This window comes from Sphaeramia orbicularis, chromosome 17 (assembly GCF_902148855.1).
Source record: "Sphaeramia orbicularis chromosome 17, fSphaOr1.1, whole genome shotgun sequence".
Taxonomy (NCBI): domain Eukaryota; kingdom Metazoa; phylum Chordata; class Actinopteri; order Kurtiformes; family Apogonidae; genus Sphaeramia; species Sphaeramia orbicularis.
The window spans coordinates 34574736-34602545 of record NC_043973.1 but is presented as its reverse complement, the minus strand read 5'-3'; the positions used below and the strand labels follow the sequence as shown (position 1 = coordinate 34602545).

The window sequence follows — 27810 nt, the reverse complement described above, 5'->3', positions numbered from 1 at the left end:
GGACTCACGTTGTGTTTGCCGTAGCTGGAGGCCATCTGCAGGTGTGGCTGAACTTAGAGGCCTCCAGAGACACGTCTGCTCCCATAGGAGGGGTCCACAAAGAGCGTAAGAACAAGAGGCCTTCACACTTCGCTTCGCCCACCATGCTCCATCCACCTGCCTGTGGAGGAGGGTTCAGCCAGACTTTAGCAACAACGCAAAAATGCAGATTTTGTAGAGAACTCATCTTAGTGGGGTCGGGCAACCTTTACAACCTAAAGAGCCGTTTTTGTCTCGAAAACAAGAACGAAATCTGATTGGACCCATGAAAATAAATATTTAAAACCCATCTACATTTTACCATGAAGTGGCTGCTCTGCTGTAGCTATTTGTGATTAGTTTGCCTATTTCCACTTTGTATTTCCTACAATAATGCAATGTCTGGTGCATTTTTGAAATAATACAACTACAAGAAAGAAACATTCAATACTTTGTACTTTTTAAAAAAAAATGATGGACACTATTTCCAAAACATAATTGCGTTGTGTAACGAAGAAAAAGCACAACTTTCATGTTATAGTGGCTTACTTACAAACTACAAACAAATGCAAATTGAGCATCTTGTATTGAATTTGGGAAGAAAATGATCCATTTTGGTTTTTATGCTGTCAAAAAATTGTTGTATTCCATGTAAAGCCTGCATATTTTTGCAGATGGACAAAGTTAGAGTAGATTTAGACCTATAACATTGTTAAAAAGTAAAGACTCATTCAGTTCATTTCAAAATGTTTCTTATGTTTTTTGACGAGAGGAGGACATAGAGAGATGCTAAATATGTGGCCATATGTGGCCCCAGAGCCACAGGTTGGAGACCCTGGCCTAAACTATGAGAGTACATGGCATTGTTTTGGTTATTATTTAATGAAGAACTGTCATTTAAGCATTTTACTCGTGTGAATAGCTGTGGTTTTATTTACATACCTTTCCATCTTATATCTAGTTTTAAGGTTCAGACAAACAGACTGCACCATCCTAAAAACTTAATATTTCTGAAAGGACATGAAGTCAAGTCACATTCTTTAAAGGTCAGACAGTGGAATATGTGTAATTTCTAAAAAAATTGGGGCAGTTAATGACACAAAACTGAACTCTGAAGTCAAATATGACGTAAAAGAAGCATTTGTTTTATGTTATTTGTTCTGTTCCATGGTGACCCTCTTCTGTCACAATTTTATTGAATCAAGTGATCTTTTCCTTGAATATCACAGGACAGAAACTTATTTTTAAAGAACAGAAACACTGTTAATAAAATGCATTAATAACGGATCTAGTCCCACATCCCTGTATCATAGCGTCCCTGTACACCAGACTGTTACAGCAGATAATAACCTCGAGTCTAAATGACTCTTTGCACAGTTAATCACAGTCTTTTCCCTCTATATAGACCTTTCTTGTCTTAAGGTATGACAAAAATAAACACCTATAGAAACACTTTTACTCCAGTACCCATCACTCATATGATCATAGTAGCATAGATCAGTGTTTTTCAACCTGGGGTCGGGACCCCACGTGGGGTCGCCTGGAAGTTATAGTAATTGATAAAATTTAAAAAAAACAAAAAACAAAAAAAAAACATAATAATAAAAAATATATGGTGAGTTGAGAGCACTGTGGTTCTGTTTCTGTGTCAAATGTTCATTGTGGTCAGTTTCAGATGCTGCAGCTCTTTCATAATTCATAGTTTCAAGTTCTTGTTGTTCCAGTATTAATTGTCCTCCTTATAAATCACAGCTGGACTGACTGGACATATCCTGACCAAGGAAAATCACATTCTCCCTTTGTGCAGTAATCTACACCTGGATTTACTGCCTCTGTCCATAATAATAGACATTATATAGACTAAATGTCCTCTAAAATTAATGTTTATTTGCGACATAGCACAGCAAACTATTACATGATCAAAAACAAATTAATTTTAGCAAAAAAAAAAAAGTCTCTATTTTGAATGTCTGAGGTCGCCATAAATTTGTGATGATAAAATGAGGTCATGAGCCAAAAAAGGTTGGAACCACTGCTGTATTGTGACCTCCCTTTGACCTTAACATGTCTTAAACCCTTCGGTTCAGACAATATGACATTTACTGCATTCATTTTCTGATGATTTATACCAGAGTTCATCAACACGTCGGATGTTTCCAACTGTTTGTGCTTCTTTTTTTTTTTTTTTTTTTACAATTAGGTTAGGGGTCATAATAAATGGTGACTTTACAACCCTTTTTGCTCAGTTTTTTTGTGCTTTTTTTTTTTTTTTTTTACTTTTTGTATATTTCCTGTATTTTCTTTTTGTTTTTGAAGACAAGAGAATGAAAAACAAATATGTAGCAGCAAACTAGCAAACTATTACAGGATCAAAAACAAATTAATTTTAGCAAAAAAACCAAAAAAAAAGTCTCTGTTTTGAATGTCTGGGGTCGCCAGAAATTTGTGATGTTAAAATGGGGTCAGGAGCAAAAAAAAGGTTGGAAACCACTGGTATAGATAGTAATTATTTCTGTTATTTTTGCATTTTTTTGCTGTGATTAACTGGAACATTTACCTATTTTTTATGTTTGTCTCTTGGTCTGTGGTGTCTAGTAAAATTAAACAAACTTACATTAAACAATAATGTAACCTGTACAAGAACCTAGTTCCTCCCAGGGTCTAATGCTGAACTTCCTTTAGATTCAGCTGCCTGCTTCTCCTCTTACTTGGAGATAAGTGACAGCTGGTGTGTAGAGCTCCAGACGGGCCTCCTTCTCTCTGCCTCTGTCTCTGTAGAAACCCTCCAGGATGAGGTTTACGGATGGTCAGCCACTTGCTGGTCGTCAGCTCTGAGGAGAAGTGCAGCCGTGTGGTGCTGCTGCTGGCTCAGCTTTGGGGAGGTGTAGATGTACAGCCACGGTGTGTCCATGTTAAATGTACTGAAGGAAAACAAAACACAGGATTAGAGCAGGGTGGGGAGTTTTCATACTATTATTACACTAACAATGCACATAGTTTTTATAAAAATGTATGAATGAAATCATGTTTAATATGTTTATTACTGGTTTATACTTATTGCACAAATGTGAATTATGTGCAATAAACTGCAACAACAATGCAACATTTATTCAATATTTATCAAATATAAATGCAGTATTTTCATATAGACCTGGTTCATAGATAAATACTGTTTTTATTGGTAATACATGCTGTTAATACTGTTAATAGAGATGCATACTATTTCATAGCTATACATACTGTTATTCATGGTAGTACATACTGTTAATATTACTCACAGATACACATATTGTGATGTGTATTGTATACATACTGTTAATACTGTAAATTGTAACTATTCATATGTTATCCAGTTTTATGTTTTATTCTACTAAGCTCTATTCTTATGTTACTTTGTGAAATTGTACATTTTATTATATTTTCTTCTTTCATTTTTAGTTTCTGTAATTTTATATTCGCTTTATTCATATTTCTGTAGCGCTGGTGTTTGTTAATATTGCTGCACTGACTGGAGTTGCACAATGACAGTAAAGACTATTCTATTCTATTCTATTCTACTGTGTTGTAAAACTCTTAAACGAAAGAAAATTACACAGTTGAAACAGACAACTAAGTTTAATTCTAAAACAGATCAACAGGTTTAGATTTGTCTGTTATGGAAGTGTTGTGAATGCATAAAAACACTTTTAACTTCTTTAATATTCTCAGTTTTTATCCTTTTATCTTCCTATTTGTATATAGGGCTATTTGCACTGTCTTGTTGGACTTTATCTTGTACATATTTTGCACCTTATATTTTATATAATTACTTGTTTGCACTGAAAAAAGAGAAGCTCTTCAATCTCGTTGTACACTCAGTATAATGACAATAAAGGGCATTCTATTCTATTCTATTCTATTCTATTCTATTCTATTCTATTCTATTCTATTCTATTCTATTCTGTTCTGTTCTATTCTGTTCTGTTCTATACTATTCTGTTCTGTTCTATTCTATTCTATTCTGTTCTATTCTATTCTGTGCTATTATATTATGTTCTATTCTATTCTTTTCTATTCTGTTCTGTTCTGTTCTATTCTATTCTATTCTGTTCTGTTCTATTCTGTTCTGTTCTGTTCTGTTCTATTCTGTTCTATACTATTCTGCTCTGTTCTGTTCTATTCTGTTCTGTTCTGTTCTATTCTATTCTATTCTGTTCTATACTATTCTATTCTATTCTATTCTGTTCTGTTCTTTTCTATTCTGTTCTGTTCTATTCTGTTCTGTTCTGTTCTATTCTATTCTATTCTATTCTGTTCTATACTGTTCTGTTCTATTCTATTCTATTCTGTTCTATTCTATTCTATTCTGTTCTATTGTATTGTATTGTATTGTATTGTATTGTATTCTGTTCTGTTCTGTTCTGTTCTGTTCTGTTCAATTCTATTCTATTCTATTCTATTCTATTCTATTCTATTCTATTCTATTCTATTCTACTCTACTATGTTGTAAAACTCTTAAACAAAAGACAATTGCAGAGTTGAAACGGACAACTAAGTTTAATTCTAAAACAGATCTACAGGTTTAGATTAGTCTGTTATGGAAGTGTTGTGAATGCATAAAAATGGAGGAAAACTGCAAAATGAACTGAAAATTTGCCTGAAAAACAGGTGATGATGAAGACGTGGCATCCACTAAAACACAGCAATAAAAAGTCATTCTGTATTTACAAGAGAAACTGTAGGACGTAAGAATGAAAAGTTGCACCTTCCCATTTCTTCTGCGGGACGTTGTGTGGAGAACTTTTCCAGTGGACTCCAGCCACCAGAGGCATCAGGTCGTTGTAGTTGATTTTGAGGTGAGTGCTGCTCTCAGACCCCTGTTGTTTCAGATGAGAGTGCATAAGCTGGGTCCTGTAGTTTAGATTCTTTTCTGGAACCTGCAAACTGAACTGTAACAACATAAAAAAAAATGTTTATCACTATTGAGTCATTCTGTTGAACTGGTGCATACTGGTTCTCCACAATCTTTTTATCCACAACAAAAAAAAGAAGTCTGCAAATTTCAGATAGTTACTAAGTTATTTGACTCTATATTGAAACCTAAAATAAGACTTGACATGGTATTAAGCTTAATTCTTAATAACATTACTAGGATACTTTTAGTGACGTCACTGATGTTTCAGTGATGATTTGTCATTTTAACCCTTTCATGCATGAATTATGAGAACCTTAGTCAAGATTTTTTTCCTGAGTGTTTTTATTCCTCTTTAGGCATGAAACAATGTAATTTTTATTTATTAATTTTTTTTTTAAATAATAAACCTATTTTTTTATGGAATTACAAAAATGTCCACTCATTTGGACACCATGTGTTTAATTTTTGAAGCAAAGAAACATGTATTTTAAACCATGATATCAGTAAGTGATCTATTATGTGAAAACTATGAAATAAAAACATTTAATCTGATGTTTTCTCACCTTTTATCATACTATAATACTACTTATTACTCACTTCATGGAGATAATACACAAAAAAATAAACTTTTTGTTTGAGAAAACTGTTAATTTCAGTCTAATAACAATTAGCGATTGATTTACACTCAATCATGTTACTGTAGATCAGGTTTATCAAGAACAGAAAGTTACAGTAATGGGATGAATTACAGTATATGTAAGTGTTCACTGCGTTGGCTCATATGGAACTAAAACAACAAAACCCCTGAATATACAGGGTGGGGAAGCAAAATTTACAATGAACATTTAGTTGTTTTTTTCTCAGCAGGCACTACGTCAATTGTTTTGAAACCAAACATATATTGATGTCATAATCATACCTAACACTATTATCCATACCTTTTCAGAAACTTTTGCCCATATGAGTAATCAGGAAAGCAAACGTCAAAGAGTGTGTGATTCGCTGAATGCACTCGTCACACCAAAGGAGATTTCAAAAACAGCTGGAGTGTCCATAAAGACTGTTTATAATGGAAAGAAGAGAATGACTATGAGCAAAACTATTACGAGAAAGTCTGGAAGATACTATTAAAGAAGAATGGGAGAAGTTGTCACCCCAATATTTGAGGAACACTTGCACAAGTTTCAGGAAGCGTGTGAAGGCAGTTATTGAGAAAGAAGGAGGACGCATAGAATAAAAACATTTTCTATTATGTACATTTTCTTGTGGCAAATAAATTCTCATGACTTTCAATAAACTAATCGGTCATACACTGTCTTTCAATCCCTGCCTCAAAATATTGTAAATTTTGCTTCCCCACCCTGTACAAGAGAACAGCTGTAGAATAACTGTCCACTGTAGTGACCACTATGCATGAAAGGGTTAACTTAAGAAAATGTAAAATACAACTTCTCAGCTTTGAATCATTATCAGATATGACCCATTTGGACGTTCACAGGCTCCATAGTGAACATGGAAGCACCTTCATCTTCTACTAGATTGTTTTACCAGTAAAACCCATGGAGTTTGATAAGTAACGGTGGATGGAGACACTTGTTTTATATTCTGTTATTGGTATCTGTGTTGAAAGTCTTTTTTTTTTCTTCAGTTTTCTTTGTTTCTTATATAATAACTCTCAAATTTAAGATGAGCTTTTTTGAATATCTGTATGATCAGCAAAGTAAATATAGAAACATACCTAATTTTCACTGAAAAAATGCAAAACACAAAGGATAATATTATAAAAAATGTTGATAAATCACTTAGAAAAGGTTAAATACAGAGAAAAATTAAGTAGCACTGGGTCTTTGTGGGTGAACTAAACAAACGCAAATAGTTCAGATCCTTCCATTGGATAATTATTGCAGTATTTAATATATTTCAGTTCTTTAACCCTTAATTGATGCAGTGAGGAGCTTCTCATTTCTTAAACCACCATCAGTTTGAAAGAAAGAATAAAGATTGGACTGTGTTTTAATGGAAAAAGGTCATGTGGTCTGATGAGTCCAGACTGATCCTGTTCCAGCGTAATGGAGGCATCAAGGTAAGAAGAGAGGAGACGGACATGATTACCCATCATGCTTAGTGCCTACAGTACAAGCATATGAGGGTAGTGTTATGATCTGGGGTTGATTTGCTCATTCAGGCCTAGGTTCAGTAATATTATGTGTCTATAAAATGAAAATATAGTGAGAGTGTATAGGCTCATTGTAAAGATCCATGCTGGAATCAAAGCTGAAGGCAGTCCAGTTACATATTAGTCTTTTTTACACCCCCAGCCATATTAATTTAAATTAATTCATATAAACTCAAAACGGACAGTAGTAAGTGATACAAATACATTATTACAAATATTAAATTATTTAACTCATGGTTGTATTGTGACTGCCTCCGCCTCTACTGCCACCACAATAATACTAGCAAATTAGGCTACTGGTATTATTATTATATAGTTTTGTATTATTACAACAATTATTATTTTCCCCCTCTCTCTTTCACTCACACCCCCCTCTTCCCCTTTTCCCTATCGCCCCTAACCAAGCTATAGTGTTTAGTTGCTATTTACATTTAGCCTCACTCCACTGGCTGCCCAGACATTTTAGGATCCATTTTAAAATTCTTTTATTTACTTTTAAATCCCCAAATGGCCTGGTCCCACCCTACCTCTGTGAGCTGCTGCAGCCTTATATACCCCCCACCCCCGCTCTCTCAGGTCAGCTGACCAACTACTCCTGAGTGGACCTAAAACTGTGCACCAGTTCAGGGGTGAGCGTGCCTTTGTGCCTTTGAGCAGCAGCTCCTAAACTCTGGAACCATCTGCCTCTGCAGATCAGACCGTCCTCCTCTGTCTGTTTTTAAAGCCCTTCTTCAAACCCCTTTTTTCTCCTTGGCTTTTGAAACCACGTGAGATGTTTGAAGGTATTACTTTTATTCTATATTTTTTATTTGGTAATAATAATAATAATAATAATAATAATCTTTATTTATATAGCACTTTTCATACATTAAAAACTGTAGCACAAAGTGCTTTACATATCAGTTTAAAAATCAGTACCGCCCCCCACCCACACCCACCCACTCACCCGCACACACACACACACACACACATATACATGCAAACCCACAAGCTCACACATACTTAAGAAGACTGACTGAGCACGGGTAGACCAGAACAAAAATGTACAAGTAAAGGTAAAAGATCAATTTAGGAGGCGCTGTCTCAGGGAGCCATCCGCACCAGGAGGCAGCCGCCGACCCCGGCGACCAGGCACCAGCAACACAGCCCCGCATCCCAACTAGCGGGAGAGGGCCAACTGGGACCCCCACCCACCAGAAAGGAGCGGACCCCAGTGAGAGAAGGCGCCACAGCCCCCGGAGTCCACAGCCGCCCCCCGGCATGGAGGGCTCCCTCTGATGAAACACCGGAGAATAAGAAACATTAAAAAGATATAAAAGAACTGATTAAAAGAAGCTAAATTTAAGACATATATGAAAATAATAAAAATATTAAACATTAAAATGATAAAACAGAAGCACTGGTTAAAAGAATCTTAAGATATATATATTAAATATAACTATAAAACCTTTGCGTAGATAAAACAGAAGCATCAGTTAAAAGCCAAATTAAAAAGGTGGGTCTTGAGCCTGGTTTTAAAAATTTCTACATTCTCTGCGGCCCTGAGGTTCCCTGGCAGGCTGTTCCAGAGGCGAGGAGCATAATGCTGAAAAGCTGCCTCTCCATGGGTTTTTGTATTGGCTTTTGGAACTGTTAAAAGGCCAGTGCCAGAGGACCTCAGGGTCCGCGAGGGTTCATAGGGTAAAAGCAAGTCTAAAAGATAAGAAGGCGCAAGACCATTAAGACATTTAAAGACTATTAAAAGGACCTTAAAATCAATCCTGAAACACACGGGGAGCCAATGCAGTGATTTTAAAACCGGTGTAATGTGAGCCCGCCTTCTGGTCTTCGTCAGCACTCGAGCGGCTGAATTTTGGAGAAGTTGGAGTTGTGAGATTCTGTCTTTGGGAAGACCAGAAAGCAGGGCATTACAGTAGTCAATCCTACTGGAAATAAAAGCATGCATCAGCATCTCCGTGTTGGCTCGAGAGAGAACTGGACGAACTCTGGCTATGTTCTTAAGATGGTAAAAACCTGTTTTTACAATAGATTTAATGTGTGGGATGAAAGTGAGCTCAGAGTCAAAGATAACGTCCAGGTTTTTTACTTGTACCGATGGGTTGAAAGAGTATGCTTGTAATTTTGGTAAGTATTTCTCTCTCGTAGCCTCAGGACCGATAACTAAAACTTCAGTTTTGCCCTGGTTGAGCTGTAAGAAGTTTTCTGCCATCCAGGTTTTAATATTTAAAATACAGTTAAAAAGGGCATCAACTGGCCGAGTGTCTTCAGGAGACATGGCAATATACAGCTGTGTGTCATCAGCATAGCTGTGAAAGTTGATGCCATGTCTCCTGATGATATCCCCAAGTGGGAGCATATATAAATTAAAAAGTATGGGGCCTAAGATTGATCCTTGGGGCACACCACATCTAATTTCATGGATCGCTGAAGAGCATGTATCCATACTTACCAAAAATTTCCTGTCTGTGAGATAGGATTGAAACCAGTTAAAAACAGTACCAGAGAGGCCCACCAGGTGTCTCAGTCTATTTAAAAGAATTGGGTGATCTACTGTGTCAAAAGCAGCGCTCAGATCCAGTAGCACCAGGACTGAGATCTTGTGTGAGTCCAAGTTGCACCTGAGATCATTGACTATCTTTAAAAGAGCTGTCTCCGTACTGTGATTAATCCTAAAACCAGACTGATATTTTTCTAAAATGGTATTTTTATTTAAAAAGTCATTCAATTGATTGAAAACAACTTTCTCTATAATTTTGCTTAAAAAAGGTAAGTTGGATATGGGTCTGTAGTTATTAAAATTGTCTGGGTCCAGGTTGCTCTTCTTCAGAAGGGGCCTCACCACCGCCGTTTTAAAGGCAGCAGGAAAGGTGCCCGTCTGAAGAGAGCAATTAACAATGTTTAAAAGCTCGCTTTCAAAGGATCCATAAAATAACTTAAAAAGCGATGTGGGAATTGGGTCTAAAAGGCAGTTGGTTGGGTTTACTTGGGAGAAAACTCTACCAAGTGTCTGAGCATCAATCAGGGCAAAACTGTCCAGTGTTTCATCAGGTAAAAGTAGACCCTCAGTCTTATTAAAAATGGTTCCTTGAACAGGTAAAATACTAGATCTGATAAAATCAATTTTGCTCCTGAAGTGGTCTGCAAAACTATCACACAAGGAGTCAGTTGTGGCAGAGTGTCTGGTGATATCTGGATTAATTAAATGATCAATGGTGGAGAAAAGGAGTTTGGAATTATTTTGTGTGAGGAAATTATATTGGCGAAGTATGTGTTTCTTGCCTGTCTGACTGCCTTGTTGTATATTTGAAGTTGTTCCAAGAATAACTGATGGTTTATTGTTATTTTGTTCTTCCTCCATTTTCTTTCCGCCATCCTGCATTTTCTTTTCAACGTTCGTGTTTCCTCATTTCTCCATGGAGGTGCAGGCTTTATTTTCACCTTTTTTGTAATCAGTGGAGCTACAGAATTGAGGCTTGACTTAAGTTTGTTATTAAAATTTTCAACAATAAAATCACAGGATGCAGATAAAGGAACTGGAGGGTATTTTTGTAAAACTTCAATAAAATTGAATGGTAGTGGTTAGTTGTTGTTATTTATCTATTCTATTTATTTGTTTATTTTATTTATATTGTTGTTTTTAATTGTATGGCTCTTTAATCTATTCTTGTATTTTATTCTTTTTATTTGGGTTTTATTTATTCTTCTGTATAGCACTTTTTTTTTCTTTTTGCACAGTTTCTATGTCTTTAAATCTATTCTGTATTTTATTCTTCTAATTTGGTTTTAATCTTTCTTCTGTACAGCACTTTGGTCCACTGCAGTTGTTTTAAAGTGCTTTATAAATAAAGTTGGATTGGATGATCTTTTTCATTGTAATATGATGTTGTCGTTGTTTGTCAATACCCTGTTGTTGTTTTTGGTTTGTTTGTTTGATTTCCCCTTTATGTGTTGTTGTTGTTTTTCTGTCTACGTTGTCTTGTTAACTATCACTAATAAAAAAACAGAGTCTTTTTTGTCCAGGCTGTGTATGTAGTTTTCATATGCCAGTCCAGTAACACCCTCATGTGTTTACCTCCAGTGTGTAGCTAGTGTGATTCTGCGTCGACTGGTTTCTGAACGACTGGCTCAGGAGCAGCGTCCGTTTGTTGTTGATCTCATCCCAGTGTTTGCCGTAGCTCACATCCAGAGAGGATTTAATGTGACTGGGGCTCTCCTCGTGTCTCAGGTGGATCTAAGAATAGCATGAATAAATCAGACACAGTCAGACTCCAGTTCAGTCCTTACAGGTTTTAGTTTTACTGTGGCTTCTTTTGTGCGTTTGCCTTGTGGTTGATCGGTGCCGTGTTGGAGCAGTAGAATTCATGATCTGCTCTCATGACATAGGTGAGGTTTGAGTCTTTCTCAGTCCTCAGTCTCTGAGACGTGTAGCATTCCTGACGCAAGTGCCGCGCATCGCCTACACAAAGGTCAAAGGTTAAAAAAGAAAAAAAAAACGATATATGATCATTATGTTTTACTTAAATTTCCTGCTTTAATAGAAAGTAATTACCTGAAATATGCACAAAAACAGGTATTACTGTTAAAATATACAGTAATTATCTGTCTATAGCTCACTGTAGCATCTAAGGCAGGGCTGTCAAACTCATTTTAGTTCAGGGGCCACATTAAGCCAAATTTGATCTGACGTGGGCCGGACCAGTGAAATAATAACATACAGGGTGGGGAAGCAAAATTTACAATGAACATTTAGTTGTTTTTTTCTCAGCAGGCACTACGTCAATTGTTTTGAAACCAAACATATTGATGTCATAATCATACCTAACACTATTATCCATACCTTTTCAGAAACTTTTGCCCATATGAGTAATCAGGAAAGCAAACGTCAAAGAGTGTGTGATTCGCTGAATGCACTCATCACACCAAAGGAGATTTCAAAAAGAGTTGGAGTGTCCATAAAGACTGTTTATAAAAGAAGATGGAAAGAAGAGAATGACTATGAGCAAAACTATTACGAGAAAGTCTGGAAGTGGAGGAAGCAACAAAAAACGTACCAAAGCTTTTATTAAAGCTCTCAAATCCAAAATCCTAAAGGATCCAACCAAATCCATGACAAAAATGGCAATTGAACTTGAGGTAGACAACAAGACCGTTAGAAATGAAGTAAAATATGATTTGAAGTTAAAATCTTACACAAGAACACCAAAACACTTGTTGACAACAGCAACAAATCCAACTTTAGCAATTTTGGGAATCATGTTTATGGCCGCCTTCTAGCCCAGATCTAAACCCTCTGGATTATGCTATTTGGGGCGTTTTAGAACATGCTACCAATAGAACATCACACAGCAATGTCGACTTTCTTAAAGATACTATTAAAGAAGAATGGGAGAAGTTGTCATCCGAATATTTGAGGAACACTTGCGCAAGTTTCAGGAAGCGTGTGAAGGCAGTTATTGAGAAAGAAGGAGGACACATAGAATAAAAACATTTTCTATTATGTACATTTTCTTGTGGCAAATAAATTCTCATGACTTTCAATAAACTAATTGGTCATACACTGTCTTTCAATCCCTGCCTCAAAATATTGTAAATTTTGCTTCCCCACCCTGTAGTAATATATAAATACTGTCAACACCAAACTTTCTTCCATGTTTTAGAGCGAAAAAAGTAAAATTATACAATGAAGATGTTTCCATCTACCAACTATCCTTTAAAGCAATGTGAATAACATGAACAAACTGAAATGTCTTAAGAAAACTAAGTGCAATTTTAACAATATTCTGTCTCAGTTTATCATTTACACATGTAAACTACATTGTACAGTGGATTAACAAATACACAAAAAATTTAATAACAGACAGAATATTGGTAAAATTACACTTCAGACATTTCAAAATGTGCATATTTGTTCAGGTTATTCGTGTTTTTTCTGAAATGATAGTTTGTTTTAGTGTAAATACAGTAAAATGACAAGAAAATGTTTACATTTACAAAGAGAAAAATTTGGAGTTGTGAATATTTATAGGATATTATGATAGTATTTTACTGATTTGACCCACTGCAGATTAAATTGGTCTGTATGTGGAACCTGAACTAAAATGATTAATATCTTCAGTGTAATTTTTGCATTTCACAAATTCATCCCAGGGGCCAGATTGAACCCTTTGGTGGGTCAGATTTGGCCCCCAGGCCATGTTTGACACCTGTGATCTAAGAGAACATACATAATATTTTTTTGTTGGTTTGTTTGTTTGTCTGTCAGTTGGATTACACAACTCCCACACTCACCCATACCTCCATATCATCTAAATCAATTGTTAGGAAAAAAAAAAATCCTGGCTAAGCTTTTTTTATTTTATCTTTTCCATATTTTATCCTTCGTCTAGTTTCAGGAGAATCAGAGCAGTGTTTTTTTGCATAATTCTGTATAATTCTTTTTGGTAAAGTTGTCAATAAACAAACACAACAAACATTGCCACTTTTCAAATACAGGAAAATAAGGTATTCACAGTGATCTAAAGACCAACAGCCTCTTGAGGTACGTCTGCACACTAAAGAAAACTCACATTTCTCTCTACATGTGCATTATTTTGTCACTTCGACTTTGATTAAGCACATCTAAATGTCTGCAAATGATACAAAAACAATTCAATGCTCATGAATAAACATAACAAAATGCAAGACCACAACTAAACCCATAAAGACCCAAACAACCACTGGCAACCGACAGCATTTACTAAATATATAAAATATTTAATACACAATGATCCACTAATCCTAAGAATACATGTAAATAACTGGTGTAAAATACAATGTGTCATCTTTTCATGGTCATCAGATATGACTCATTTGGACGTTCAGAAGTTCTGTTGTGAATGCGGAAACACCGTCATCTTCTACAACACTGATTCACCAGTAAAACCCATGGAGTTGGATCAATGTCAGTGGATGAACACACTTGTTTTTGCATTTAGTTATTGACGTCTTTGATGAAAAAGTCACTTTTTCTTCCGATTTCTCCGTTTTGATATAAGAACATTGAATTCACTCTGAGTTTTCATGAATATTTAAATAAAATATGGGAAACTAAATATAAGAAAAGACAATATTTACAGTGAAAAATCCAAAATACAGAAGATAATATTAGAATAAATGGGGATGAGTCATTTACGAAAGGTTAAATAGAGAGAAAAATCATTTGGGAACTGACACAACAGTAGCACTGGGTCTTTATGGGTTAAAGCTCAGGTGTCAAACATGCGGCCCGGGGGCCAAAATCGGCCCACCAGAGGTTCCAATCTGGCCCGTAAGATGAATTTGCTGAGTGCAAAATGCAAAAATTACCCTGAAGATATTAACAGTCAAGGGCATCAAACTGAAAAATAACAACATAATAACCTAGAACTAATGACTCCAAATGTTCTTCTTGGTTTAATGTAAAAAGAATAACATGACATTATGCTGATAAATACTGGCAACTCCAATTTTCTTTTTCTTTGATTTATTGCAAAGAACATTAAATTCTGATATCCTTTAACAATAAAATGTCAATAACCGAAACAAATATGAACAACCTGAAATGTCTAAAAAAAAAAAAGTGCAATTTTAACAATCTTCTGCCTGTTTTGTGTCTTTGTAGATGTGATCTGTAATGCACATGTAGAAATCATAAGTTGAGGCACAATATTGATAAAATTTTACTTATTTTTCTACAGAAATTTCAGTTTTTTCCAGTTATTCACATCTTTTTTGTTTTGGATAGAAATAGTTTCATTCTCTAATGTTATTTTTTGCACTAAAAAATTTGTAGTTGTCATTATGTCAAGGCTATTCTGCTATTATTTGACAGGTCCGGCCCACTGCAGATCAAATTGAGCTGAATGTAGAACCTGAATGAAACTGAGTTTGACAGCCCTGGGTTAAAGTCTTGTGTTTGTAGTCTCCTACCTCCCAGACCATATTTAAGCCTGAGGGCGGAGCTCCACACTGAGCCCTTCTGCTCCATCAGTCCCAACATCCTGCTGCCGACCACGCCAGGTAAGAGAAGCTCCGCCTCCACAGAGTACTGCCTGCTGCTGCTGTCCCGCCTTCGCTCCAGAGCAACTACAAACAGTGAACAACAACCCATATTTAACCTTTAGACACCAAAGGATATGCATAATAAACTAATGTAAACCTTTCCTCTGACGCAGTTGTTGATTTGATACCAGAAAGTGATGCAGTGTCTTTAAACACATTCTTCACAGATGCAGAAAAGCTGGTCTTCCTGCCCAGTCCACGGGTAACATTAGCAGAGAGGATCATGGGAGGTCCATTAGCGGCCATTTTGGCTTCAATATGGTAGCGTGTCCTCTGCTCTGATGCAATCATCTGCGTGTCAACCAAACCCTACAGCGGCAGAATGTGTTTAAAGCTGAAAAGTCCATCCAATAGAAAAATGACACATTCCATTATAAAATATATGAGTGCAGTACATACCATGATGTAAAAATGAGCACTGTCAATCAAGAGCTCCAGCTTCCCTGTCTTTATATTCCTCTCTTGCTCAAGTTGTCCTGGAAAAAAAAAAAGCATTAAACTTGTTATTTAATTTATTTATTTATTTTTTTTATTTCAAACATGCAAAGAAACAAAATAAAACAAAACAAAGCAAATTAAGACAAAAACAAAATAACATTTAAATGAACAGAATCTATCTTGAAGTATGTACAAGTCTGAATTTTGCAAAAGGAGTAGGAAGAAGAATAAATTGATTTAATCCAACCCCTCAAGTGTTTTTACACCTTAATCACTAACTGAATACAACAATCAAACAATACATTTTACTTAATTTTAGCATTCAACCATAACAAAACCATAATGCAGTAACTGAATTCTACACAGCAGTCTGTTCATGTCAGTGCAGTCATACAAACAGACTCAACTATTCAACAGTTTTCTTCAATAATTCCAGCAGATTTATCAGTTCAACATCATCCAGAAACAAACAGGACTCAGTGTCATTATTAACCCTTTCATGCACAGTGGTCACTCCAGTGGTCAGTTCTTCTCCAGCTGTTCTCTTGTATATTCATAGGTTTTGTTGTTTTAGTTCCATATCAGCCAACACAGTGGACACTTATGCACCATCCCATAATAATACACTGACATTCAGACCATTACTGTAACTTTACTATTCTAGATAAACCTGATCTGCATTAACATGTTTGAGTGAAAATCATTTGCAAATTATTATTAGACTGTAGGCTAATTAACAGCTTTTTTTTTTTTTTTTAATTAAAAGATTGTTTTATATACATTATCTCCATGAAGTGAGTAATAACTATTATCAGAATATGTTAAAATGTGAGAAAATATTAGATTAGCAGCATTATAAATGTTTTTATTTCATTGTTTTCATATCATTTTCTGATATTGGGTTTTAAATACATGTTTCTTTGCTTCAAAAATTAAAAGTATGGTGTAGCTGAGTGGATATTTTTGTAACTCCATGAAACAAAAAAACAAAAAAAAGTCGATCACATCGTTTTTTTCATGCCTAAGGAGGGAAAAAAACACTCTTGACTAATGTTCTCACAATAGATGCATGAAAGGGTTAAATACTGTACCTCATAAGAATCAATTCTTTATATCTTTTTTTCAACTGAATTATGTTTAATATATGTTTTATCTCCACACACAATTTGTGGCAATAAAACAAATATCAACACTTGAACACTTGGATGTTAGGGAACTACCTTATTTGCAGGCGTTACTGACATAACACCTGTCATGAGCATCTCTAGGCAAGGCAGGTTTCATGTACAAGACAATTCACAGTGCTTTACATCAAACATTAAAAGCCAAACAGCAGGGTGCAGGGGAAGCAAAAAAGTATAGGCATGAAAAAACAAAAACTAAACACCCTCGAACCTTTAAAATGTGGGCCAGTGACTTTTTACACCACCTGACACTAGAGAAAATCGGCTATTCTACAAGAGGGTGTGCTCAGAAATTCTACGATACGTGGAAACCTTTTCTAATGCACATAGAAAAGTTGGATGTCACCCTTATTGATGTTATGTCAGACTGACCTTTTATTATAGAGAATTTAGGATTCACAGGGACCACCTTCGCTCTATTTGTATGTATAATTTAAAAATGTCTCCCCCTTTTCTTTTACAGTGTATACAATATATGTGGTTGTATGAAGAATTAGAGCCAATCTGCTAAATGGTACAATGATTTTTTTTTTCTTTCTTTCTTTCTTTCTTTCTTTTTTTTTTTTTTTTTTTAGGGGTGGGGCTCTGTTGGAGCATGGGTGGGAAGCGGGGGGTGGGGACTGTTCGTGTTTGTATTGACTCATGTCTGTAACATATTGTCGGTATAGTCTCTGCATGAATATCAATAAAAAGACTTTGAGCAAAAATAAATAAAAATAAAAACAGATAAACAAGCATTTGGGACTGATTTTCAGTTAAAGGTGCCATATGTAGGATTGTGGCCAAAACTGGTACTGCAATCACATTCAAAATACTGTAGAGCATGGTATCCTCTTCGCCTCCCCCCAGACTGGGTGTTGCCAGATCCCGCATGAGCGTCTACTACTAGCATTTCCACTAACCCTTGCCACCACACCATAAATTTCATACAAAAAAATCATCACCAGACTTATCATACATAAGTATAATATATAATTGGCTAGGACAAATGTTCTGCCCACTCAAATGAAAGTTTGCAAAGATTCAGGAGATAGGGAAAAGGGAAATGAGCCTTAAGTTTCACTTTTACTTCTGTGAAGTACAAGCGACACGGATCGCTACAACCCCCCACTGAACCACGGACGCCGGACTACCGAACCCCCCCACACCCCTTTCGGATTACACACCGCTACATGAAGAGGTCATTTCCACAGAAAACACTGTACTACAAGGAGCAACCACGGCAAGAGACAAGTCCTACACCGGTACCCGGTCTCTTCACCAGGGCCAGGAGAAAAGACTGCAGCCTGGCCCCAGGAGAACACACCGCCAGTCTGGGACCGGATGAAGAGACCGCAGCCCCGGCTCTCAGTGGCTCTTACCGGATGGTCAGGCTAAGGCAGAGCCAGCGTTGGTCTTCAAATCCTTCTCTGCTTTCAGCCATCTCCATGTTTCAAAGTCATCTCCTATACATATCCTTGTTTTGTTTCTCATTTTGTCACGACGTATTTGGGAATAATAAGAGTCCTTTTAGGTTTATTAACGTCAGACATTTATGATCAGAAATGTTCCAGCTGCAGCTCAGTGGAACTGGCAACCTGGATGCTGAAAGGCTTCTGACTCTGTGAACTGAAGACAAGTGATGGGTGGAGCCTCAGACCAAAACACACAATGAACACATAAACATCGTTTCGGGGCTGACACTGAGCTTTTCAAATGCAGATATTGTGGCTGGACTACTACTGTCAGTAATATCAGTATTTGAAATGAACATGATTCCTTAATGTCTGGTGATAGTCAAGGCCATTTTATAATTACTTAGAACATAATTCCTACATACTGCACCTTTAAATATGTCTTATTTTCAATACTGAACATGTTGTTTTGCCATGTTTGTATGGTACCTCAGACATTATCTTCTTTTTTCTGTTTTTAGTGAGTGACATGAGTGCGTTACCATCACCCACTATGTTTGTAAGCCTTTCCCTTTAACTAAAAAGGTCAGAATAAACACTTAAAACTGTCTAATGAGAGACTTTCATGTTCATTGTCCACAATTCTACAACTTCTCCACTAGACGTCACTAAACATTACACACTGAACCTGAAAGGTTTTTCCTTGTTAAGCAATTCAATTATTTCATCTACTGTTAATGGACTCTATGCACAGCCCCACTACTTCCTGAATTTCAGGTGAGTCCTTTATTTCCTGTCTTTCAATACTGGATACACTGATTAATCCAGGTGTGCCTCATTAATCAGTAGTCACAACAAGAAGTAGCAGACACACCTGGATTAATCAGTGTGTCCAATAATGAAAGACAGGAAATAAAGGAGCCACCTGAAGTTCAGGAAGTAGTGGAGCTGTGCATAGAGTCCATACAGTACCTGTCGTTATATGGGTAAGATATTTTCAACCGATATGAGATAATTGGTCTGTTGTATTTTGTGTTTTATCATTTCCAGTTTCCTCAAGATTTCAACTGTTTACGTCAGGGGTGTCAAACATGCGGCCCACCAAAGGGTCCAATCTGGCCCACAGGATGAACTTGGATAGTGTAAAAATTACACTGAAGATATAATCAACCAAGAGTGTTGAACTAGTTTTAGTTCAGGTTCCACATACAGATCATTGTGATCTCAAGTAAAATAATAACATAATAACCTATAAATAATGACTCCAAATTTTCTTCTTGGTTTAATTTGGAAAAAATATCATGTTATGCTGATGAATAATGACAACTTCAAAATTTTCTCTATGTTATAGTGCAGAATCTAACATAAAAAAAACAATAAATTATGAAAATATTTAAACGAACAAATGATCCTTTAACAATAAAATGAGAATAACCTGAAATGTCTCAAGAAAATATAGTGCAATTTTAACAATATTCTGGTTGTTACTAAGTGTTTTGTGCCTTTGTAGAACTGATCCATAAGGCACATGTATGAGTTGAGGCATAATATTGTTAAAATTGCACTTAATTTTCTTAAGAAATTTCAGTTTTTTCAGGTAATTCACATCTTTTTTGTTTGGATAGTTTGTAAATGTAAATATTTTCATAATTTAATGTTTTTTGTTTTGTTTCTTTTGCACTAAAACAAAGAGAAAAAATAGGAGTTGTCATTATTTATAAGTTATTATGCTATTATTTCTTTTTTTTGGTACGACCCACTTGAGGTTAAATTGGACTGAATGTGGCCCCTGAGTTTGACACCCCTGGTTTACGTGGACATTTTAAGCAAAGTATCCAGTATATTTCCATAAAAACAGGACATAGTCTAATCCAATAATAACCCTTGTGACTCATCAGTTCTGACCCTCTGTCACTGCGTGGTGGTTTATTTACCGACAGAGACCCAGTGCACAGGCTGTATTTCCTATTCTGCTCTGTTTTTTTCAGTGTTTAGGACATCCATGGGCCAGTTTGTTTGCACATCCAGCTAACAGCAGTGGAATTAACACTATAAAATCTGCTGTATATTGAATAGAAAACATTCCCATTGATTTTTGTGAAGGTATGAGTGTGTTTATGACTGTTTTATAATCAGGAAATAACATGTAATTTTTCTACTTTATGGCTGCTTTTCTTATCATTGTCAGTCTTTAAAGGGCTCATATTTATCTAAACTCACTTTTATTAGTCTCTGGTACATTTATTTGTGTATTTGGACCCTAATAGTTCATGAAGTTTGAATCAAAAGTCATCAAAAACAATAGTTCTGCAATCCAGTCCTAACTCCTGTGTGTGTCATGTGACTAAAACAGACAGAAAAGAAAATATAGAATGACTAAAAGCACTGTTTTTGTCAGTACAATGACACAGATCAGGGCTGTCAAACTCATGTTAGTTCAGTTCCACATACAGCCCAATGTGACCTGCAGTGGGCCACATCATTAAAATAATAACATAATAATACATACATAATATCAATTCCAAAATGTATATGTCTAATTTCTATGTTTTGGAGTGAAAAAAGTAAAATTATATTATCAAAATTTTACATCTACAAACTATCCTTTAAAAAAATGTGGAAAAACACGAACAATCATGACCAAAGTGAAATTTATTCTGAAAAAAAGTGCAATTTTAACAATTTATGCCATTATTTGGCCTAAGCTTCTCATTTTCACATGTTCATTACAACATACAGATCACAGTGGATCTACAAATACACAAAACATTTAATAACCAGACAGAATATTGGTACAATTACTCTTAATTCTCTTAAGACTTTTCAGGTTGTTCATATTTGTTCAAGTTTTTCACATTTTTTGTAAAAGGTTAGTCTGTAAACGTTAACATTTTTGTGTAATTTTACTTTTTTTTTTACACTAAAACAAAGAGAAAAATTTGTGGTTTTCATTATTTATAGTTTATTATGATAGTGTTTACTGGTCTGACCCACTTTTGATGGAATTGACCTGACATTATTTGATATCCATGTTTGACACCTGTGCCTTAGATATTGATGTAAGAACTGAAGTGATTTTGGTTTTTATCAAGAAAAACATGTTAAATGGACAGATATCAGCTCTGAAATTAAACTACTATGAGCTATTTTTGTTGTTCTCATTATATTTGTCCAAACAAATGGACCTTTAGTTGGACCAGGCATTAAAATGAACAAGAAACTGACAAAAACTAGGGTGGTCTAATAATTTTTTCCTCAACTGTACATTCCCTAAAATACCCTGTTATGGACTTTGCCTTTAAATAAACAGTTCGTCATTGTTTTATGTTCAGGATGGGTCAGAGGTCACGGCATCAACCTTCCTTCAGGTTCATGAGATGATAGGTGTTAAATCAGGGGTACAACAGTATGATGCACAACCTTTCAAATAAAACATTAGTGACATGAGTTCTGTGTTCCTCTGGGCTGACCTTGTATGTGGATGGTTTTCAGAGGATGGCTGACCCTCAGCAGCAGTCTGTGAGGGTTGAAGGCCAAGTCCACAGACATATCTCTGGGGACGGTGGACTGAGGAGTGGACAGGAGGAGGTGGAGGGAGGCTTCTCTGGGGATCCAAGTCCCTCTCTGAAATACAAAAGAGCAAAACTTTGGTAAAGAACACACACATGCAGCCCTAGGATCAGCCCTGAAAACACTTAGACCAGGATTACATCATTAACACCTTATCAGGCGAGAAACTATTTTTGGTCATTTCTACATACACTACAAGGCAGTGACAGTAACAGTTCCAGTGAGGACAGTGAGTCAACAATCTCAGGTCCAATGTGGTCTCCAGGGTCGGTCAGGTCCAATGTGGTCTCCAGGGTCTGTCAGGTCCAATGTGGTCTACAGGGTCTGTCAGGTCCAATGTGGTCTCCAGGGTCTGTCAGGTCCAATGTGGTCTCCAGGGTCGGTCAGGTCCAGTGTGGTCTCCAGGGTCTGTCAGGTCCAATGTGGTCTCCAGGGTCTGTCAGGTCCAATGTGGTCTACAGGATCGGTCAGGTCCAATGTGGTCTACAGGGTCGGTCAGGTCCAATGTGGTCTCCAGGGTCTGTCAGGGCCAATGTGGTCTACAGGGTCTGTCAGGTCCAATGTGGTCTTCAGGGTCTGTCAGGTCCAATGTGGTCTCCAGGGTCTCTCAGGTCCACCTCTGCATGAACAGTGAGTGGACCTGCTTTGTTCGGTACCATGCAGTACTGGTACTAATGTAAGGAATGATGTTCAAAGGGGTCATGTGGATGTGGACAGGGGTGTGAGCAGCACTGATGTTGGTCTAATGTTCTAAAAGTGAAGTTCTCATGTTCTAAAATACATGCTCCTTTCACCTTACATGTGTTTTTCTTGTATTTTTTATATTTACTTTTAGTATTTTTTTTTGTCACTTATGGGCAAGGAACCAAACATGGTAACTTCACTGACCTTGATTTTCTACATGACAACAAACAATTACGAAAAATTTCCAGACTGATCTCATGAAATCACGTGTTTTTTTTTCTTTATCAATTTCTTAAATTTATTTTCATTGTGCAATGCCAATTGAGCTACTGCTGCTTTATATACCCCCCCCCACTCTCTCAGGTCAGCTGACCAACTACTCCTGAGTGGACCTAAAACTGTGCACCAGTTCAGGGGTGAGCGTGCCTTTGTGCCTTTGAGAAGCAGCTCCTAAACTATGGAACCATCCTCCTCTGCATATCAGACACACCTCCTCTGTCTGTTTCTAAATCCCTTCTTCAAATCCATCTTTTCTCCTTGACTTTTGAAACCATGTGAGATGTTTGAAGGTACTATCTTTATTCTATTGTTTTTATTTGTAAGTGGTTTATTGTTCTTATTTATCTATTTTATTTATTTAGTTATTTTTGTTTTATTTTTTATTTTATTTATTTTTGTTATTTTGTTGTTTGTATTTATTCATATGGCAAATACGGGTCCTCAGAAACCAGTTTCGTTCTCTTCTTTGTGATGGAATGACAAATAAAACTCCTTTGAATCCTAATTGTATGGCTTTTTCTTTTATTTGGGTTTTATTCATTCTTCTGTATAGCACTTTTTCCTTTTTGTACAGTTTCTATGTCTTTTAATCTATTGTGTATTTTATTCTTCTATTTTGGTTTTAATTATTCTTCTGTACAGCACTTTGGTCCTCTGCAGGTGTTTTAAAGTGCTTAATAAATAAAATTAATTGGATTGGATTGAATATCATGCCAGTTCTTATGACATTTGGCGTGCTATACATATGCATTTTCATTCTTTCGTGTGTTATTGAACGCCATTTGATTGCGTGTCAGTGTGCGCCAAGATCTCTGGTTCACATATCCGTAACCGCTAACCTTAACCCTAACCGTTCATCACATAGTATTTGATGCGGCGTGAACATACACGCAGAAAGCTTATAATGTGTACAGACAACACGCCATTTAAAAGTGGCGTGTTATCTGTACGCAATTCATGATATCATGTTGAGAATTTCACAAAAGTATTAAAGTCTTGTTCTGTCCTTCAATAACACACAAAGGTTGAAATTGTGACTTTCAGAGTATTTCTATGAGTGCCTTATAAAGGGTTAATTCCATTATTCCACTCATTTGTAGATTTTTACGTGGCTTTCTACCTGTGGAAGCAGTGAATATGCAGCTTCCAGTAGATAATAATGGAGGCCCCTGTCGAGCTTCAGCAGCCTGAGGGAGAAGTGGAGCGGTCCAGAGGGGGGAACAGAAACACCACCAGCAGATAAAGGGTAGGAGGCATTAGAGCACAGCTGCCAGCCCACCATTTTAGACCCTGTGAGAAGGAAGGAGCGTAATGTTTCAGCCACAGTAATGTGAAAAATGTAGTTGGACTTTTATTGGAAAATGGTTTGATGCATAATGAATATTTAAGATAATTCAGTTCAATGTACATTTGGAGAGGAAAGTCACAGGAAACTAATTAAAAAGCAGAATCAGAAGACAAAAAGGACAGACAAACAAAATGCAGTAGTAACTGAATTTTTATCTGGATAAAACAGACAACAATAGACTCCCAGCAGGACTTACATGTCTTTGGTGTGCAGGTGGTCTTTGGATTCGACTCTTTGGGCCCTTTATCTCTTCTCTGTGGTCTCCACTCAGTTGAAACACTTGAGAACTTGTGAACATTAAAAAAGACACTTTTTTTGTCATTTGTAGAGAAATTGTGGAGAAACCATCTTACAACTCCAAGCCTGAATAGAACTGCTATTTACTGATGTATTTAACAGCTTATTTAGTTCTCATGTTTAATAACTTTTGAAACACTAATCCTGTTAATGCATTCAGGTAAAATGCAGTTTCTCATTGTTGATGTTCAGAGGTTCCATAGTGAACATGGAAACACTGTCATCTTCTGCAACAGTAGTCACTTTTCTATTGACCCTCAAATTGCGCAAACATAACTTGTGGATAAAAATGTACCTAATGAAAAAACAACAATTTCACCAAAAGTCTCATTTTTTGATTAAAAGTTTTTGCACTGGCAAATGGTAATGGTATATCATGCAAAACTGCAATGGGAAGACCTTTTTTCGCAACTAGAGTCATGTGAATTAAAAAAATGAATCTTGACGTACGTTACAACAAGCGAAGAAGAAGAAGAAGCATGTCGCAGTATGTGTGGACACACAAGGAAACCCAATAATTTTTTAATTTAGTACGAGATAGAGAGGTAATACAAAATAATAATGAATATATCTGTAAATCAACACCATATTTACGTTCGTCGCCATGTTTATGGAATGACTTCTCGTGTCATTTCGCAATAATAAACAAATCATCGCATTTGTAATTTCATGGAAAAACCGACATTATGCACTTTTGTTTTTTCGACATTTAGTAAATATCGGTAAAGTTTTGCGCAGATATCCAATGGAAAAATGACTACTGAGTCACCAATGAAACCCATGTAGTTCAAGAAATAGAAGTGGTTGTAGATGCTTGAGAACTAGTGAACATTAAAAAAGACACATTTTTTGTCATTTGTAGAGAAATTGTGGAGAAACCATCTTACAACTCCTAGTCTGAATAAAACTACTATTTACTGATGCATTTAACAGCTTACTTAGTCACTTCAGTCACTTTTATACAAGATATACTATTCACCTTTTCATGCATTAATTATGAGAACCTTAGTTGAGATTTTGTTTTTGGTTTTTTTGAGTGTTTTTATTCCTCCTTAGGCATGAAAAAAACAATACAGTAGAGTTTTTTTTTTTTTTATGGATTTACAAAAATGTCCCCTCAGCTACACCATGCATTATATTCTTGAAGAAAACATGTATTTAAAACCCAAAATCAGAAAATATATGAAAAGAATGAAATAAAAACCTGTTTAATGCTGCTAATCTAATATTTTCTCACATTTTAACATATTCTAATACTAGTTATTATTCACTTCATGGAGATAATGTGTAAAAAAACAAAAACAAAAAAAAACCGTTTTGTCTAAAAATAACCCCAAAACTGTTTATTACACGCCAACAATTAACCGCTGTTTAAACTCAAACATGTTAGTGCAGATCAGGTTTATCAAGAACAGCAAAGTTACAGTAATGGTCTGAATGTCAGTGTTTGGGATGATGAATCATTGTCCACTGGGTTGGCTGATATGGAACTAAAACAACAAATATAAAAATATAATATACAGATAAAATATACATAAAATAATATATACAAGAGACCAGCTGTAGAATAGTTGTCTACTGTAGTAACCATTGTGCATAAAAGGGTTAATATGTGGGCCTGCATAACCTACAGTGGATAAAATATGTGTCCATTCATACGTCCCCAATAATGACAGCTAAATACTCACAAATAGATTTGGATTAACCCATAAAGATCCAGTGCTACTTCTATGGAAGTTCTACAATAGTTTTTTCTCTACATTTAACTTTTCTTAAGTGATTCATCATCATTTATTAAAATATTATCCTCTTTATTTTGTGTTTTTACAGTAAAAACCTGGTATTTTCCTATATTTAATTCACTTATCATGTTTAGATGTCCATAAAAGATGAGATTAAAGTTGAGGGTTATTATATCAGAAACAGAGAAAACTGAAGAAAAAGTGACCTTTTTCTGCAAAATATATCATTAACTGAACATAAACCCAGTGTGTCCATCCACTGTCATTGATCCAACTCCATGGGTTTTACTGGTGAATTAATGTTGTAGGAGGAGACGATGTTTCCACGGTAACTACGGAGCTTCTGAACGTCCAAATGGGTCATAACTGATGACCATGAAAAGATGAAGAACTGTATTTTACACCAATTATTTCCATGTATTGATAGGATTAGTGGATCAGCAGGTGTTAAACAGTTTAGATCAGTAGATGGTTTTGGCGGCGGCTGTTTGGGTCTTTATGGGTTAAATTATTTTCAGCTCAGTTGAGTTCAGTGTTTATTAACGCTCCACATGACATGACAAACTGCAATTATGAGTTGATATTAGAATGAATATATACACTAAATACAGTAAAGCCACAACAAATAAAACAGTAAACGACACAAGTACTTCTACAAGTATATATAGCAGTGTTTTTCAACCTTGGGTTTGGGACCCCACGTGGGGTCACCTGGAATTCAAATGGGGTCGCCTGAAATTTCTAGTAAGCGATAAAAAATTAAAATTATTAATAAAAATTTACTTTAAATAGCTTAAATGTTACCTAAAATTAGTGTTTATTTGCAATATATTATAGTAAACTATTACATAATCAACAACAAATGAATTTTAGCAAATAAAATGTCTCCATTCTGAATGTCTGGGGTCGCCTGAAATTTCTAATAATTGATTAAAAAAAATAATAATAAAAATAAAACTTACTGATAAAAATTTACATTATATAATCAAAATGTTGTCTAAAATTAACGTTTATTTGCAACATTGTATAGCAAACTTTTACATGATCAAAAACAAATTAATTTTAAACCAAAAAAAAAGGCTCCATTTTGAATGTTGGGGGTCGCCAGAAATTTGTGACATTAAAATGGGGTCACAACCAAAAAAGGTTGGAAACCACTGATATATAGTCTTGGTCAAAATGGTAAATACAAATACACGACTACTGTGTTTTGTACATTGCAGAATACTGTACACATATGTAGTTTCCTCCATGACCAGACTTACCTGAATGAAATGATGTCCATGACGTCTTCAGGCGTGTTGAGTGTGACTCTGAGGTCCTGTCCTTCCTGCAGCTGAACATTTCCATCCAGACTGGTGAACTCCTCAGGTCTGACACCCACTCCACCGCAGCCTGACCCAAAGCCCCGTCAACCCCCATCCTGGCCCACAGCCCCACAAAGGCACTGAGAACATACCAGGGTAATACAGGTTAAAAACACTAGAAGAAAATGAATGACTAAATAAAAACTACAAATGCAACACAGTTTGGAATATCATTGGTTAATTAGTGAACCCTGCCATGAGTCAAACAATGTAAAATGCTAATGGTATACATGGACGGTGTTTGGCTTTTTTTTGTGTTTTTTTTTGCATGGATTCTTTCACTCTACATTTTTCTTCTGCAGTAAAATAAATAAAACAACTTAAACTAGACTGAACAATT

At 35.9% G+C, this 27810-nt stretch overlaps 1 protein-coding gene across 1 annotated transcript; it reads right to left on the bottom strand.

Moving 5' to 3' along the window:
- Positions 1–4: 4 nt before the first annotated feature.
- Positions 5–24278, bottom strand: LOC115437394 (uncharacterized). The gene is made up of 11 exons (XM_030160621.1): positions 24261–24278; positions 23837–24006; positions 21654–21807; positions 15567–15643; positions 15296–15476; positions 15036–15191; positions 11411–11544; positions 11161–11319; positions 4763–4946; positions 2727–2849; positions 5–183 (listed from the first exon to the last, which is right to left on the bottom strand). Exons 2-11 carry the CDS (start codon positions 23996–23998, stop codon positions 5–7), a joined length of 1509 nt encoding a protein of 502 aa, XP_030016481.1. The 5' UTR covers positions 23999–24006; positions 24261–24278.
- Positions 24279–27810: the final 3532 nt, after the last annotated feature.